Below are 18637 nucleotides of genomic sequence, written 5' to 3' on the forward strand. Positions count from 1 at the left end.
AGAAGGAGTGGCAGAATCTGGGGACAGAGTTAAAAGAGGGATCAGCCTAGAATCCCTTCATAGTCACAAGTGAATTAAATCCAACCTCCCTTGAATTCCATTGACCTTTATCTAATTCCAACCGGCTGCTAACCTTTATTCAGAATATTCCTGTGCATCGGCATAAGTAACAATAAATCGGTTTAACTACACCTCAGGTGTGGACCCGCTCTTTCATGCCTGACAAAATATTCCAAACAGATAGATTCCTAGTTAATCAGTCTTACCTCTAGTATTAGGTTATGCAATTATTGTTCCCAAATTATCACTTTCTTGTAAATTACTACCTGCTTTTCCATTTTTTAAAATCCAATAACATTAAGCAAAGAAGGATAAAATAGTTATACCGTGCATTTGGACTGGCAATACCAAGAGCTGTGGTCTGAAAGAAATTTTATGGAACAAAAACAGGGAGAAGAGATGAGAGCCCCAAGGATCCACAGTCTTCCTCCTCCTCCTCCTCCTCCTCCTCCTCCTCCTCCTCCTCCTCCTCCTTCTTCTTTCTAGCACTGATGGTGTTAACTACTTGGGCAATGAAACATCTGCAAGAAGATCACTAAGCTCAGAAAGTACCAAGGACCCCACATTTCAACCCTGTGAAATATTCTCCTTTTTCAATATGTTGACTTTTTGTATACAGTGACTGGGAAGGAATACAGAATGTGAGTTTCTGATGTGATCCTCACATCATGTGAGCCTCTGGTGTGCTATAATCAGTACACATTTACAGCCTCTGGAACAGATGGGTCCCAGAATAATGTAAATAAAGCACTTCTTGAAAAACCTAATGTGCTTTAATGCATTTCTTAAACTTTCACATGGTTCTGTAATCACTGTAAATATGAGCAGACGATATTCCAGGCTTCAAGCAGTTGTTTGTTGGGTGCCTAGTGACTAATGCTGAAGTATTTTCTTTTTTGTTTTATTTGTCCAGGAATCTGCCTCTAGCTATTGCTATTTCTATGCCAATTGTGACAATTATCTACATCTTGACCAATATAGCTTACTATACAGTGCTGGATATTAATGCTATACTTTCTAGCGATGCAGTTGCGGTGGTAAGTCTGTCCTTACTATATAAATTGTTAGGATTTGGCTTTTGAGTCTGTGCATCTGCCTGAAATTTTTTTTTATATTGGGCTATTGTGGCTCGACTGTCATTGCAATGACCTCATTTCTATTTTTTCCCCCCAGTTGTTAATAGCTTGATAACTGTTTAACTTTTCCGCTTGAAAGAAAAGAGAAAACCGAGTTAATACCTTTTATCCTGGAGTGATTTGGCACTCATTTCGGTTTAGAAATATTGTTGGAGCTTGATATACCTGGTGACTAATCGGGGAAATTGCATTTCCTCTGATTTTGATGTTTAATCAGGAGGCTGAGGTGAAATGTGTACTAAATTAAGTGAAGATTTATTGGATTAAACCATCAGTTACCCTCAGCTGTGATTTTAAGGTAAAACCCTTTTGATTTTAAAAGGAGGAAAAGGCAATTAATGTCATTTGCGTTCTGTCCCTCCCTGTGGGTGATTCCGACGGAGAGGCTGACAAATTGGGCCTAGTTTCCTAACACCTCAGGGTAGCTTAAGAGACCCACGGACCTAAACACTTTACTAAAATTGCAGTGAAACGAGGAACATTTCTGCTTTTAGCAGGTTGAAAGTGATATCTCTGGGTTCGTTGCTGATGAGACCTTGTACAGAACAATCACTTAAATATGAGCCAGCAGTGTGCTGCAGCTGCCAAAAAAGCCAATACATTGCTAGGCTGCATTAACAGAGGGATAGAATCAAGATCACGTGAAGTACTAATACCACTTTACAATGCCTTGGTAAGGCCACACCTGGAATACTGCATCCAGTTTTGGTCACTACGATGTAAAAAAAGATGTTGAGACTCTAGAAAGAGTACAGAGAAGAGCAGCAGAGATGATTGGGGGACTGGAGGCTAAAACATATAGGGAACGGTTGCTGGAATTGGGTATGTGTAGTTTAATGAAGAGAAGGACCAGGGGGGACATGATAGCAGTGTTCCAATATCTCAGGGGCTGCCACAAAGAAGAGGGAGCCAAGCTATTCTCCAAAGCACCTGAAGGCAGGACAAGAAGCAACGGATGGAAACTAGTCAAGGAGAGAAGCAACCTAGAACTAAGGAGAAACTTCCTGACAGTTAGAACAATTAACCAGTGGAACAACCTGCCTCCAGAAGTGGTGAATGCTCCAACACTGGAAGTTTTTAAGAAGAGATTGGACAGCCATTTGTCTGAAATGGTATAGGGTTTCCTGCCTGAGCAGGGGGGTTGGACTAGATGACCTCCAAGGTCCCTTCCAACTTCTCCTTCTCCTTCTCCTTCTTCTCCTTCTCCTTCTCCTTCTCCTTCTCCTTCTCCTTCTCATTCTCATTCTCATTCTTATTCTTATTCTTATTCTTATTAATGAACATTTGTCATAGTGGTGAATATCTGTAGTTCGGGTGGAGGATGAGAGTGAAGGCTCATTCTCCAAGCTGGGAGAACAAACCTTCACCCTCAAAAATGAACATTTTTCACCTGAGAATCATAGACTCATAGGGCTAGAAGGGACCCTGGAAGTCTTCTAGCCCAGCCCCCTGCTTGAGCACAAAGTAAGGCAGTACACACACACACACACACACAAATGCTGAACAATTAGCAGGTAGTCTTCACTTAACTGGTTGCTTAGCAACCGTTTAAGGTGATGTGGACCGCCAAAAGCGGGTATGACCCCCATTTTTAAAAGCTGATGGCTGAACGTGTGCACACGCATGCACACACCACAGACCTGTGATTGCATTCGAGGTGCTTGGCAACCGGGCCACCTTTAGAGCCGCTGAACGGCCGAAATTTTTTACAAGCACAATTCCAAGCTTACTGTTGTGAATCAAGGACTACCTATGAAACAAGCGTACTTCTCCATTCAGTGGCACACATTTGTTAAAAGTAATGACAGTTTAAGTGAAGTTTAGTGAGGATCTTTAGAAGAAAGTATGTGCCATTTTCTATTTTGATTCCATTTTTATTTTACTTTTTTGCACATCCATACTTTCTACCCATAGACTTATTTTCTTGGTCTTGTTTTAACCTCTGAATTTCTTCCGTTTTTAAGGATAAAGCCCTTAGAGGCTGGCTTGTTTCTCTGTTCAAAAGCATGTAAATAAAGATTTCTTCTGGCCCTGTTAAATTACAAAAGGAACCAATGGAAAGATGAGATGAGTTTTGAGCAAGATTCCACTTGCTTATGTTGTGTTTATTTGGCTGAGAAACCTTGCCCAGGCCTAGAGCAGAAACAAATTAAGCCAAACAATTTCAGTGTATCAGTTACAATCTGATAAACAAGTAATTGCTGTGCTTAATCATGTATATTTGCTTCACTGAGCAAGCCTGTAGTTGTGATATATTGATGATACATTTATGGTTCTGCAATAACAGTTCTATTTAATCTGTACCTTAATGTTGTGACTTCCTTTAAGCTACACCTTTAAATTCTAGTTGAGGTATTAATGCATTAAGAAGTGTTCGTTTCTGTTTCAAGAGTCCCATTTTTCTTCTGGACAAGAGCAGAGTTGCTTTGGTAACCCTCAAAACTCAAAAATTTATATTTCGATAGGAAATGCTTCTCAGGCAGAATAAACTCAGTCAACTTGACTGCTCAAATGCATTGGATGAACAAAAGTTTCCTGAAAAAGATAAGAGGCTAAAAGCCACCCGGCCTCAGAGTGAATGCAGGCAACAGCAGCTAATTTTTTTAGTATGATAAATACAGAATAAGAGAAAGGCAGCTTGGAGGTCTTTTAGCCAATCCCCTGCTCAAGCAGAAGACCCTCTAACATTCCAGATAAATGGCTATCCTGTCTCCTCTTTAAAAACCTTCAGTGATGGAGCACCCACAACTTCTGGAGGCAAGACGTTCCGCTGGTTGATTGTTGTCACTCTCAGGAAATTCTTGAGGAATATTTCTGCATTTGTGTTAGCCAAGTTGGAAGTAGCATGTAGAATCATAGGGCTGGAAGGGACCTTGGAGGTCTTCTAGTCCAACCCCCTGCTCAAGGCAGGAGAACTTATTCCATCCCAGTTAAATGGCTGTCCAAACTTTTCTTAAAACCCCCAGCAATGGAGCACCCACAACTCCAGGAGGCAAGCTATTCCGCTGATTAATTATTCTCACTGTCCTCCTTATTTTCAGGTTGCATCTCTCTCTCTGATGTTTTTCTACCCATTATACTTACCCTGCCCTCGGGTACTTTGGAGATCAAATCTACCACCTCTTTTCTATGATAGGACAGCTCGGTGGCTCAGAGGTTAAGATGCTGGGCTTATTGGCTGGAAGGCCGGCAGCCCGGTTCGAGACCTGAGCGCCATGTGAGGGGATGAGCGCCTGTCCTCATCCCAGCTCCTGCCAAACTAGTAATTCAAAAGCATGCAGATGCGAGTAGATACATAGGTACCACTTCGGTGATCAGGTAACAGCGCTCCATGATGTCATGCTGGTCACATGACCGTGGAAATGTCTTTGGCCAGTGTTTGGCTCAATGGCCTTGAAACGGAGATGAGCATCACCCCGTGTAGTCGGCAATGACTAGTGGAATAAAATCCACAGGGACTGCTTGATGTTTACTATGGCAGCGTCTCAAGTACTGGAAGATTGCTATCATGTGACTCCTAAGTCTTCCTCTTCATTAGCTTAGACGTTCCCAGTTCATCGAACGGTTTAGCTTCCAGTCACCACCGCGAAAATGTGAACCGTTGAGTACAGATCCTACAGATAGGGAGGCCCATCTGTCAGACTGCCAACGGACAGGCCTGTGATCAGCACCAACTTCTTATTTACTGCACCTAGGAATTCTTCATCGGTTATCAATGATTCATCTATCTGCAGGAAAAATAAATAAAGACTGAGTGGGTGGAACATCTGTGGAAGAGATGGCCAGGTGCTTATCATGAGCTCAGACATGTTTAGATCACTGATGATAATAGCATTTACCTCCACCCTGTTGCTGCTCCTAATTCTGAACTTTGTTCAGCGAATGTAATGACTTGTGACCAGAATTGAGCCTAGCAATTACAGTTGTAAGCTGTGACAATTTTAAAATGGGTCCCTATGTGACTAGACCCGACCTTATGATGTTTTTTTTGCAGCAGTCATTAAGTGGACGCTGCAGTTAAAGCGAACCCCATGGTTGTTAAGTGAGCCCATTGTTTGCTATGGGCTGGATTTTGACAGAAACTCAAAAGAAAGGCCGAATTTCTGGCAAAACATCCTAAATTGTGGCCAAATAACCACAAAGTGCTGCAAACAGCTGCAAACGGTCGCCTGATAGTTGGAGGGTGATATCGGGAATTTCAAAACCAGCTTATAAGTTTCTTTTGAGGAGATTCCGTCATAACTTCAAACAGTTGCTAAGCAACCAGTTGTAAGTCAAGGACTGCCTGGACTGGCTGCAGTTTTCTCTATATACGTTGCTGTCCTGGGACAGTATTTTCTGTGATTCCATTTAATTTAGCAAGAGCCATGTGTTTCACTGAATACCTCTTGTTTCGTGAGCTCCGGTATGTACATATTTGTCCATTCATACTTTGAGATGGGAGGGGGGAACCCAGTGGCTCAGTGGTTGAAGATGCTGAGGTTGTCAGCTGGAGAGCTGCCAGCAGGGGTTTGAGACCTGAGCACCACGCGATGGGGTGAGCTCCTGTTCCTTGCCCCAGCTCCTGCCTACCTAGCCATTTGAAAGCAGGCAAATGCGAGTAGATAAATAGGTACTACTTTGGTCGGAAGGTAACAGAGTTCATTGCGCCTTGGGTGTATAGACATGCTGGCCACATGACCAGGGAAATTGTCTTTGGACAACGCTGTCTCCCTGGGCCAAGAAACTTGAGATGAGCATCGTAAAATTGGACACAACTGACACAACTATACCTTTTACATTGAGATTATCATGTTGAGATCACCAGACGCATTCTTTCTGATGTATTGTTCCGTTTGTGGAGGATTAAGGTTAAGCTTTATAGTTGGTGCTTGCAATCTTGTGAAAATGGACCCAAATAAGGATTTATTTATTTTTATTGCACATCTCTAAAAATATGGAATACAGAAGCTCAAAGTGGCTTTCCCCCCTATCAAATGAATCCAGATATGTAACTCTTTTTGGGAAAACAGACACTAAAAGACTTAGACTGCATGGCAAAACAACTAGACACAGAGACAGCTTTTTCCCTTATTCTATCACTCTGCCGAACACCCAATTCCAACGGTGCTGTCTTATGTCTAAGGAGATTTACCCAGGTAGTAGGACTGAATTCCAACTATCCCCCTCTTCTTTCCTAGAGCTAGAACTCAGGAGAAATTTCCTATCATTATGAACAATTAATCAGGGGAACGGCTTGCCTCCAGAAGTTGTGGGTGCTCCAACCCTGGAGGCTTTTGAGAAGAGATTGGATAGTCCTTTGTCTGAAACTATATAGGATATATTATGGGGTGTCCTGCCTGAGCAGGAGGTTGGACTAGAAGACCTCCAAGGTCCCTTCCAAACCCTGTTATTCTTTTATTTTGTTTTCCTACTGCCTTCTCCTGTTGGTATCTTATGGCTATATTACTTTGTTGTCTGTATGTAGACTGAGAAGGTATGCCCCAGTGAATAAACTGTGTGTCCAGTCACACTTGGCCAATAAAGAATATTCTGTTCTATTCTGCTGAGTCCTTACCTCCTGCTGTGAAAAGCAGGTTTATGCGCCATTGTACTTTGCCAGGTTTGTTGACATACTAAAGTTACAGTTGGTCCCAGTTCTCATTTGTGCTCTGTTCTGTTTTAAAGAGTGAGCAGGTTTAAACAGAGGAAGGCAATTAACTTTGGCAATCCTCCCTATCTTAACTTCTGCAGCCTCCCCCATCCCTCATAACTGCACCTTGGGTGCCAGCTGAATTAAGTGAAATTAATCACTCTGGAAGGGTTGAAACATTTGAAGGGTGGTTGAACTTCTTTTTTCCAAGTTCCAGAGGCCACATTTTTTTTTATCCGTGCAACATTGATTTCAGGGACATGAACCCTTTAGCGTTCTTTTTCGACATACGTGTTTTGCCCCAACCCTGCGCTCAAATACTTAAAATCACAAAATTCCTAAGTGAAAAAACTTGTTTGTTCTCACTCTGGGATGTTCCAGAGATTGCAGGGGGAAAAAAGTTATTGGGTACTACTGATGGTGAGAAAATTGTTTGTGGTAGTTTGCCAGTCATTGGGTTATGGATAAGGTGTAGACGTTGAATGGCAGTCACAAAATGACAATATATTGGCGTAAATTGGGATTTAAAGTCCGTTAGGTCCAGGGGTGAGATGAAAAAACCCAGATCTGCAGACGTAGATACCAAATGCTGCTACTGTGGTAAATACATGCATTTGTTAGAGACTGGGAATAGTTTACTTTTCAGCTGATCACGAGGGGAAAAACGTTCAAGATATGTCTTGAGTAGGGTTAAGAGAGGTAGAACAAAATAAGAAAGTGGATTAGGAAAGCATATAAACACACACACACACACGCACACACCATTATATCTATATATTATACAGCATATATCTAACCGACATGATGGTCTAGTGGTGGAGATGCTCTCCTCCCACTTGATAAGTTGAGAGTTCAATCCTAGGTAGCAGCAGATATTTCTCTCCTAGGGCACAAATTAAAAAAATATCTGCTGTGGACTCTGCATAGGTGTCAGGAAGGGCAGCCAGCCAGTAAAGATTCAGCTCCATCCAGTTGCCCCAACTCTACCCTGAATTAAAGGATTACAGGGTGGTAAAAAGGGAGTTTTATATCGAGTATATCTCTTAGAAAAAAGATTTAACTGTTTTCTTTCTCTCTAAGCAAGGTATCAGAAAATTATTCTCACATATTATTTAATTTAGTGGTGTTTTTGGGGCCAAATGGGTAATTTGGAATATTGCTTATGAGCAAAGAGAAGATGAATAGTATAGCAATCTAATCTGCACAGAATGTGTGCAATGATTTCTATGCATCGGGCGTTCCCAACAATAAATTCAGACTGAAATTTGTTTCTGAAATTGTTTGACTGCAGCTGAACTTCAGTGCCAGACAGACACAAACAGAGACTGGCTGCGAACTTCCTGAACTTTTAACATTTTGAAATCTCCGCTCCAGTGCGTGTTAAATGCATTCTAATTTTTCCTCCCTTTTCTCTTCTATCTTGTTAGACCTTTGCTGACCAAGTGTTTGGGATTTTCAGCTGGACCATTCCGATAGCTGTTGCCTTGTCCTGTTTTGGGGGACTGAATGCCTCTATTTTAGCCTCATCCAGGTAAAAGAACAACAATTTAATTTTGCTTCCGCGTACTTAAAGCTGTATACCCCTAACCACAAGAATGTCCTATGTCGAAGCTTATTGAAGATATACAAGTAGTCCTCGACTTACAACAGTTCATTTAGTGACCATTTCAAAGTTACAACTGCATTGAAAAACTGACTTATGCCCATTTTTCACACTTATGACCTTTGCAGCATCCCTGATGGTGACGTGATCAAAATTCAGACCATAGGCAACTGGCTCATATTTATGATGGTTGCAGCGTCCCGGGGTCACGTGATCCCCTTTTGCAACCTTCTGACAAACAAAGTCATTGGGGAAGCCAGATTCACTTAACAACCATATTCACTTAACGGCAAGAAAAGTCGTAAAATGGGGCAAAATTCATTTAATCTCTGTTCGCTTAGCAGCAGAAATTTTGGGCTGCATTGTGGACGCACATTGAGGACTACATGTCATTTAGTTTCAGATTTGATTTTTTTAAGCCTTTCCAAGCACAGTTTCTGTTTATCTGAAACAGGAAATGCGTCATATCATTTGCAATTTGTTTATCCACTTCAGCTTATATCCCATTCTCATTAATGCTGATTCTAAACATCTGCTATATCAGTCAGGATCAAAACCATAAGAATCAGCAGTAAAACAAGCGGAGAGACAAACAAAAGACTTTAATTATCTCCTGCTGCCCTGGGATTGTCTACTTAATCCCACTGCAGAAGGAGACAATTGAAACCATACCCATCCCTAAGGCCTGCTGGAGTAGCCATTTGTGGTTGTCTATTGTTTCTCTCTAGAAAATGCCTCTTGTGGTGAAAACCACAAGGGTGTTTTGGGGCACAACCTGTGCTTTGTATCTATTCCCTATTCTCAACGTCAGTTCCCTCCCCTCCTCGCCACCACCCAGCATAAATGTGCTGTTTTAAATAAGGCTAGCCGGGGAATTCTGGGAGTTGAAGTCTACCCATCTTTCAGCTGCCAAGGTTGAGAAACAGTGCTCTAAATGGAATTTAGGACAGATAATTCTCACTTTGTTTACTAGAAAGCATGGAGAGAGAATTTGCGGACTGTTCTTAGTTTTCTACCACATAGGATATTAAGCGTGCTGTCTCTTTTATTCAGGCTCTTCTTCGTCGGATCCCGTGAAGGTCATCTGCCTGACCTCCTATCCATGATCCATATTGGAAGGTTTACACCCGTCCCAGCTCTTTTCTTCAATGTAAGCCAATTTACTGTGATTATTCAGGTGGAGCTCTCGCTTCACAACCAGGAGGCTGTGGGTCCGATCCCAGGCAGCGGCAGATATTTCTCTCTCTGGGCGCAACGCGAACTCCACGTAGGCCTCAGGAAGGGCATCCGGCCAGTAAACGCTCAAGCTCTGTTCAGTCACCCCGATTCCATCCTAATGCAAGGGATTACAGCAGGGGTCTCCAGACTTGGCTCCTTTAAGACTTGTGGACATGGCTGGCTGAGGAATTCTGGGAGTTGAAGTCCACAAGTCTTAAAGGAGCCAAGTTTGAAGACCCCTGGATTACAGGGTCATTAAAAGAAATAATAATTCAGTCCCTTATACTCATTCCACACTGCAGAACTATCTACTGTAGAAGACGTTTAAGTGACAGGGTTTGATCCCAGAAAACTGCCAAAGCTTGTTTTGTCTGCAGTCATAATACCTCTTTAATGTGGATAATGGACAGAGTTGACAGGGGTTTTTCCACTGGCCTTTAAGTCTTTTTGGAGTAGGGTGGTGGTAGTGGAAAAAGGGTGAGAAATCTTGGGGAAAAATGCAGCAAAAATATGCAGTGGCGATTGGAATCCAATGTCTGATCTCCCGATCATGTTTCAGATGGATTAGGATGCAAAAACTCTCCCGAGGTTTAGAAAATCCTTATCGACTTAATTCCAGAGAAGCAACCTAGAATTAAGGAGAAATTTTCTGACAGTGAGTACAATCAACCAGTGGAACAGCTTACCCCCAGAAATTGTGAGCACTCCATCACTGGAGATTTTTAAGAAGAGGCTAGACATTCACCTGTCTGAGATGGTATATAGGTCCTCCTGCTTGAGTGGGGGGCTGGACTAGAAGACCTCCGAGCTCCCTTTCAGCTCTGTTCTGTTCTATTCTATATTCTATTCTCTATTCTCTATTCTGTCCTGTCCTGTTCTGTTCTCTGCTCTATATTCTATTCTATTTATTCCATTCCATTCCATTCCATTCCATTCCATTCCATTCCATTCCATTCCATTCCATTCCATTCCATTCCATTCTATTCTATTCTATTCTATTCTATTCTATTCTATTCTATTCTATTCTATTCTATTCTATTCTATTCTATTCTATTCTATTCTTTATTCCATTCCATTCCATTGCATTCCATTCCATTCTATTCCATTCTATTCTATTCCATAATTCTATTCCATTCCATTCTATTCCTATTCCTATTCCTATTCCTATTCCTATTCCTATTCCTATTCCCATTCCTATTCCATCTCTGTCCATTATCCACATTAAAGAGGTATTATGACTGCAGAGAAAACAAGTTTTGGTGGTTTTCTGGGATCAAACCCTGTCACTTAAAAGTCTTCTACAGGGGATAATGACGGTGAGGAATGGGGAAGACAAGATGAGACTGCATTCTAACCCTGGCTTTCTGCCTTGCCTCAAAACACTGAAGATCTTTAGAACCCTGGAAATCAATGAATCTAAATCTGCTCCTGCCCGCTGCTCTTATTTTCTCCCTTATTCCGTTGCCAGCAAGACACTTGCATGCAATGGACGCTCCAAAGAAAGGACTGGATTCGGTCTCCGAAATCCCACAGAATCTCATGCTGTGGTCCTGGAGAGGAGGCCCAACCTTATTGATTTCACTGTGTGCTGCAATATCGTTTTCAATGGCAGCCAGGCTTAGCGGATGTGCAGAGAGTCCTCAGTGGAGCCCTAAATTTCCGTTGTTGGGCAAGGCATTTGTTAAGTGAGCTGTGCCCTATTTTATGACCATTTTTGCCCTGGCTGTTAAGCAAATCGCTGCAGTTGTGAAGTGAATCTGGCTTCCCCATTGACTTGGCTTGTCAGAAGGTCCCCAAAAGGGGATCCCATGCCCGCCCCACCCCCCGCCCCCGGACACTACAACTGTCATAAATACGATCCAGTTGCCAAGCATCCAAATGTAAATCAAGTGACCCCCAGGGATGCTGCAAGAGTCGTAGGTATGAAAAAGGGTCCTAAGTCACTGTTTTCAATGCCGTTGTAACTTCAAACAGTCACTAAATGAGCGGTTGTAAGTTGAGAACTACCTGTATCAATAAAACATAGTACAGGTAGTCTTCGACTTGCGGTAGTTGATTTAGTGACTGTTCAGAGTTACAAGGGTGCTGAAAAAAGTGACCTAGGACCATTTTTCACACTTACCGCCTTTGTAGCATCCCTGTAATCGTCTGGTCAAAATTCAGATGCTTGGCAGTTAATTCATACTTACGACCGTTACTGTGTCTTAAGGTCATGGGATCTCCCTTTTGCAACCTTCTGACAAGCAAAGTCAAGGGAGGAAGCCAGATTGACTTAACAACCCTGTTACCAGCTTATCGACGGCAATGATTCACTTAACAGTTGTGGCGAGACGGGTCATAAAATGGGGGCAAAGCTCACTTAACAATGGAGGTTTGGGGCTCCATTGAGGTCCTAAGTCGAGGACCACCTGCATGAATTACGTTTTAGCCCCAAAGTGACCTGACTGCCAAAAGAGTAAGTCAGCTGAAGTGCTGCTGCTGTATAGAAATCAGAAAACGTTGTGCTTGGGATTTTTCATGGCTTTCTCTTATCTTTTCTAACAGTGTACTATGACCCTCATCTACTTGACCGTAGAAGATGTCTTTTTGCTTATTAACTACTTCAGTTTCAGCTATTGGTTCTTTGTCGGCTTGTCCATCGCTGGACAGCTCTACCTCCGCTGGAAGCAACCGGATCGGCATCGACCACTCAAGGTAGGAATGACACAAGATTAAACCCATCATTTATGTAAAAGCAATCACTGATTTTTTTGCAAAGAGATTAAGACTAGAGGGGGTACCACGGTACTCGTCATTAATTGGTTCTGGGAGAACCCAAAACGATGAGTACCGACCAAACTGGAAAGGGCAGTGATTCTGACAAGTTCTAGTTTGTGCATTGAATACCAAATACACAATGAGTACCGGGACAAAATTTTCACATTATGATCCATGGTGGCGCAGTGGTTAGAATGCAGTACTGCAGGCTACTTCTGCTGACTGCCGGCTGCCAGCAGTTTGGCAGTTCGATTCTCACCGGCTCAGGGTTGACTCAGCCTTCCATCCTTCCGAGGTCAGTCAAACGAGGAGGCAGATTGTTGGGGGCAAAATACTGACTCTGTAAACCGCTTCGAGAGGGCTGTGTAGCACTATGAAGTGGTATATAAGTCTAAGTGCTATTGCTATTACTATTACAATGCATCGAGTACTGAATTCAATGACTTTCAAAGCACTCAAGTAGCAAATTCAATGACTTTCAATGTAGTCGAGTATCAAATTCAATGACTTTCAATGTAGTCAAGTACTGAATTCAATGACTTTCAAAGCACTCGTGTACCAAATTCAATGATTTTCAATGTTGTTGAGTACCGAATTCAATGACTTTCAATGTGGTTGAATATCAAATTCAATGACTCAGTGTAGTTCAAGTACTGAATTCAATGACTTTCAAAGCACTCGAGTACCAAATTCAATGATTTTCAATGTAGTTGAGTATCAAATTCAATGACTTTCAAAGCAGTCGAGTATCAAATTCAGTGACTTTCAATGTAGTCGAGTACCAAGGTACCACTGTACTTTAGTGTATTATGGATGATCCTGGTGTTTTTTGTGGATTAGCAATTACTGGATGGGTGAAAGGTCATTTCTGGAGACAGAACAGCTAGTCCTCGACTCACAACCACAACTGGGACCAGAATCTCCATTCCTAAGCAAGGTGGTTGTTAACTGAACCAGGCCTGATTTTATTACCTTTTTGCCACAGTTAAGTGAATCACTGCAGTCATTAAGTGAGTCATGCAGTCGTTAAACCAATCTGGCTTTCCCTACCTATTGACTTTCTTGTTGGAAGCTGGTTGGGAAGCTTCAAAATGGCGATCAGACGTGTAACTCCAAGTGGTTGCTAAACAGATGGTAGTAAGTTGAGAACTTCCTCTAATGACTGTGGGAAAAATTGTAAATTGGAGCATGACTTCTTACATTTCCTCCTCCTTATTCAGTGCTATGTTTTTGTTTTCCAGCTGAGCCTGTTTTTCCCAATCGTCTTCTGTATGTGCTCAATTTTTTTAGTGGTTGTGCCACTCTATAGTGACACCGTTAATTCTCTCATTGGCATTGGAATTGCACTCTCTGGAATTCCAGTCTACTTCATGGGGGTCTACTTGCCTGTTTCCAAAAGGTCACCATTGGTCAGCAAGATCTTAGGTAAGGATCGTTTCCATAGAGGTTAGAATAATTGGCTGTGGAAGGAACCTTGGAGGTCTTCCATTTCAACCCCCTGCTAATAAGCTTTTTTAAGGTCTTAGTGAACTGCGCTGAATGATGGGATATTCCATATGCCATCCTTCCCATATCATTCCATGCCTTACCGCTGTTCACTATTGTTTTAGTAGTAAATGTGAATAAGGATGTTTTAGCTTCTTCCTTTCTTCTAGGCAACTATAACAATAGAAAAAACTTTGGAGAAGAGTAGTTATGGGTTGGGTTTAAGAAAATTGACACTTATTAGTAAAGGTCTTCAGCTTAAATTTGCCATTTATGTCACGTGCAAGCAGTCAGAGCCAGTCGGTAACAGCTCTGTAATCTACTTTATTGCTTTCCACCTATATTACAAGAATCTCCCCAGACTTCTTACCTACCACTGGGAATGACCAGATCCCTTCATGGAACTTGGGGGAGGTAAAGCTTATTATACCTGCAGCTGTGTAACAATTCCAAGCTAGTTCCTGGAACTAGCTACACCTCTCCTTCCAGCATAACTGGCCGTTTCCCAAATCTTCATCTGACTAAAATGAGATGCTCTGCATTTTAAATTGTCCTGGAGATGTTAAGTTAGAGGTTTAGACCTTGACTTTCAGCAGATTTCCCCTGCATTTTGACAAAGAGAAGAAAGCAAGAAACAGTACGGTTGGGTCCATAGAATTTTGTGCAGATGGAAAGATCACGTCCACTGTTAAATTTAGTGTCTGTCAGCAGAGGAAGCAAAAATGTTCATCTCCCGGGGAACTTGTGTCGGTGGTAGATTATAGAGAAATTCTGTCCTTTTTGCAAGCAGTTAAATGTTTGGCTATTGTAATATCTGCTCAACAGATAAGCAGACATTGTCACTAAAGGGGAAAAAAATACAGCATCCACAACTTATGGAAAGATTAAACTGGAGGATTGGATTTGCCGCAGATGCATACAAAACAGAACCATCCTGTGTTCTAAGAGGTTCCAAGGTCAATCTTGGTTTAGCAAGCCACTCGATTTTGAAGTAATCTTTTATAATTAGATGATTCACTCTCAAATCTCCTCCTCCTCCTCCAGGTGCTGTCACTCGATCCACTCAGTTACTTTGCTACTGTGTTCTGACGGAAATGGATGCTGTTGAAGAAAAAGGAGAAAGCAAATCTAATTAAAGAGGGGAAAAGGACTCGGTCAACCAGCTGCCCGGATGAGAGTCTGGATATGTCAGCACAGTCCAAATTTTCTATCTGGATTTGGAGATTCTATCTGGTTGACATAATTTGGTTGCCTTTTGCTTGTTAGTTTTGTAAAAACGAGAAAACTCACCAGGATTCTCAGGCATAAGTTCACGGTTTTTAATTCAACGTTTTTAAGCAGCAAAATCAAAGGTCTTTAATCGAAGGGCCCAAAGATGAGACTGTATGGACATTAGACAATTAGTGTGACAAAAAATATCTTGTCCAACTTACTACAATTAGAAAGCTTCATCGGCTCAGAGCATGCAGTTTCATTGCGCTGAGGTAACCCAGGAGTAAATAGAGTAAACAGTGGTTTGTATAAATGGTGGTTTATATTATACTATCTACAGGTATAACACTAGAAATAAGATACATACATGTGGTGATAATTCAGCAAACTCCCAAAAACAACAATTAAAGCAATCAAACAGATGAGAGAAACTCCAGCAAAAAATTTCCCTTTTATACTCAGGCTCTTAAAGGGATACAGTCCCTGCTTACTCTTAAAGGGACAGACACAGATTCTGCTGAGTCATTCCCATCATTGCATCATCCTTTCATTGCATCAACCACCTTATATTACATCTTTGCATAAGCTGTTTAGCTGTCAAATCATTAAATCTTGACAGGTTATCTGCCTTCTGATCTTTAGAAGTAGTTTAACTCTACCCTTCGTTCACGCACATATCCTCAAGATGTTCAGAAGCTGGCGGTCATCTCTTCTTGACTTCAATTGCTGTGATCAAAGTAGAGGTTTAGATGGAAGTGTATTTTGAGTAGTTCAAATTGGAATCAACACAGTAGGGTATTAAATCTAGGACTTCAAAAGCCAACATTTTTAACCAGTTGAGCATAATAAGCACTGCAATTGCTCATTTGGCTTTCTCTCAACTTTGGGCATTGGACAAGTCAAATTCATGCTGCTTCAGCTCTCTTGATATTTTAAGGATTTTATACAGAACCATTTTGTAGTACAATAGTTGGACTTAGCCTGAGGAGCTATCAAAACTTTCTTTTAGGTCAGGGGTCTTCAAATCTGGCCCAGGGAGTTGAAGTCCACAAGTCATAAAAGGGCCAAGTTTGGACACCCCTGTTTTAGGTCTTCTGTTACTGATTTCATAGGGTTAAAAATGCATATTTTTTTAAAGGCACTTTCTTTAATGCAAGTAGAAAAAAAAGTTCCTGTAAAGTGGTATAAGGAGAAAGCTGTTAAGCTGTTTTCTGTGGCAAGTAGAGTTTCTCAGTTTGTTGTACTTGTTTTTAGTATAAACAAGGCAAAGATTAACAACAGCAATTCAGGCCCAATGTAGTCCAACAGTCTACTTATCAATATCGTGATTGTCCATTTACATCTTCTCACTCTGGGACCACATTTCCACTTTATTAGCTGCAAACCAATATTGATAAATGAATTTGCATTAGAAAAGGTTGCTTGTGCCCTGTTTGGAAAATTCAGAACATGCATCTTGTTTACCTCCCAAATACACTCTCTTCAAAAGTATGTCATGTTGCGTCTATGGCTTTTTGTTGTTTTCCAGAGGCACAGACTTTGCAAAGAGCAAAATAGTAGAAAAGCCCCTTTGCTTCTCTTTTGTATGCAATCTGCTAAACTGATGGGTGCTAAAAGAATTAAAAACGTTAAGTACTCACACGGTGGATTTTAGTTTAGAAGAGGCTCCTTTATCAGTTGTGAGTTTTGCTCACTTTTAAATACCTACTTTATGTGTATGTGTTAAGTTTCCAGAGCTTAATTGTCAAAATCATTGGTACTGTGTTCTTAAGTCCATAATATTATAAATGGAAGGTAGTTAGTTCAAAGAAATACATAGATCTACTCATGTAATTATTCCTTTTTTTATTCAATCAAGAATTGGATTTGCTTTCAGATTTGAATCCAATTATAAATCAACTCTGACCACCTGTTTAGAAAGAGGTGGGGTATTTATTGTATTGGTGAAGAACCCAAAACGCAACATTTTGAAGCTTTGTTTCTCAAGTCTTTATGAAAATCAAATGATTTGAATCGACCGCATTAGATCAAAAATGTCTTGAAAATGTACTACATCCATATATCTTGGTGCTTTTTAATTAGGTTTCGGTTTCATAGTGCAATAGAATTGTGGCCAATAAACCCTTAAAGCATGTTTTATTTAGTTTAACAGTGTGGCATTAAATTTTAAACTATACCCTGAATTGTTTTTATAGTCCATTCTGCTGTTAAAATGCATTTTATTTTATAGGAGAACTGAACTGTTTTATCTCTTGACCAGGTCAATTAATTGTCACAACAGCAAATTCTGTAGTTCCTTTTATGTACAAGAACTTTGAAAGGGAAAAAATTAAAGTTCCACCATGTGGAAATAAAAGAATGAGAATATGAATCAGTTTGTGAAGGGAAACTTGTGTTTCATTAATACTAACAATTTTCTATGTGAGACCCTGACCTTATTTGGAAGCTAATTTAAGCAGTCCTGTAAGAAAGTTGCATAGATGTATCCAAGTTACCCAAGGCAAACTCAAATTGAAAGAGAGTAGAGTTTCTCTACTGCTTTACCTGCAGCCAATAATTGCAAAGAGTTCATGTACCATTCTATTAGGTACAGACAGATATTGTAAAGTTTGGACTCATAATTCTATAATGCTAAAGTCATCATTTTTAGTTTCCAACTAGGGGCTGGTACAGGTCAGCTTCTGTCCCTTGCTTCTGCCTAAATGGCAGTCACATTGTTGAAGCAAAGATGATACGTTATAACTAGTTCTTGGGTTACAAGGTCACATGACTGCATAGCTTAGCGACAACAATCCCAGCAGTCCCGGTTGTGACTCCAAGACGTGTGTGTTAAGTGAGAAGTGGTGGGAGTCCCAAGTAAGGAGCATAGGGGTGCCACAGGGGAACGGAGCAGGCCCTAGGTCTAGATCATTAGAATTAGATAAACAACATCCCAATGGACCGCTCCCCCCAACACTGACAGGACAAGCCACTAGTACAGGGGTAGGCAACCTCGGCTCTTTTATGACTCATGGACTTGAAGTCCATGAGTCATAAAAGAGCCGAGGTTGCCTACCCCCGCACTAGTATATAAAATGAGAGCAAACCCCACTCCCTGCTAGCACTGATGTTACCTAGTTGGGTAACGAAAGGTCTGCAAGAAAGCAAAGATGCCACAATTAGCTTGAAAGGAGGGAGATAGCCAATACACTATGCTTGAATTTTTATATATTTTTTAAAAAATCCTTATGTAATTAAAGGTACTTTCTGGTTGGCAAATGCTGTTCTTCCATTTCCACCCAATCTATTATAGGACCAGTACAAGGGAATGGGCTATGTATGAACTCAAAACTAATTGGCTAATTTGATAAAACTCATAGAACATAGAATAATAGGGTTGGAAGGGACCTTGAGAGGTCTTCTAGTCCAACAGATTGCTCAAGCAGGAAACTCTACACCAGGGTTTCTGGGAACTGAAGTCCATGAGTTATAAAAGAGCCGAGGTTGCCTACTCCTGCCCTATGCCATTCCAAACAAATGGTTGTCCGGTCTTCT

At 41.2% G+C, this 18637-nt stretch overlaps 1 protein-coding gene across 1 annotated transcript in view; it reads left to right on the top strand.

Annotated features, from left to right (window-relative positions):
- SLC7A6 (solute carrier family 7 member 6) overlaps positions 1–18067 on the top strand; it is a 43939-nt gene extending 25872 nt beyond the window's left edge. The window contains exons 5-10 of the mRNA XM_083370367.1: positions 974–1097; positions 8256–8359; positions 9485–9581; positions 12194–12343; positions 13648–13831; positions 14936–18067. Of these exons, the coding sequence (XP_083226493.1) occupies positions 974–1097; positions 8256–8359; positions 9485–9581; positions 12194–12343; positions 13648–13831; positions 14936–15027 (751 nt within the window). The 3' untranslated portion in view covers positions 15028–18067. The remainder of the gene's footprint in view (positions 1–973; positions 1098–8255; positions 8360–9484; positions 9582–12193; positions 12344–13647; positions 13832–14935) is intronic.
- The last annotated feature ends 570 nt before the right edge of the window (positions 18068–18637 follow it).

This window comes from Vipera ursinii (genome assembly GCF_947247035.1).
Source record: "Vipera ursinii genome assembly, chromosome: 10".
NCBI classification, from domain to species: Eukaryota; Metazoa; Chordata; class Lepidosauria; order Squamata; family Viperidae; genus Vipera; species Vipera ursinii.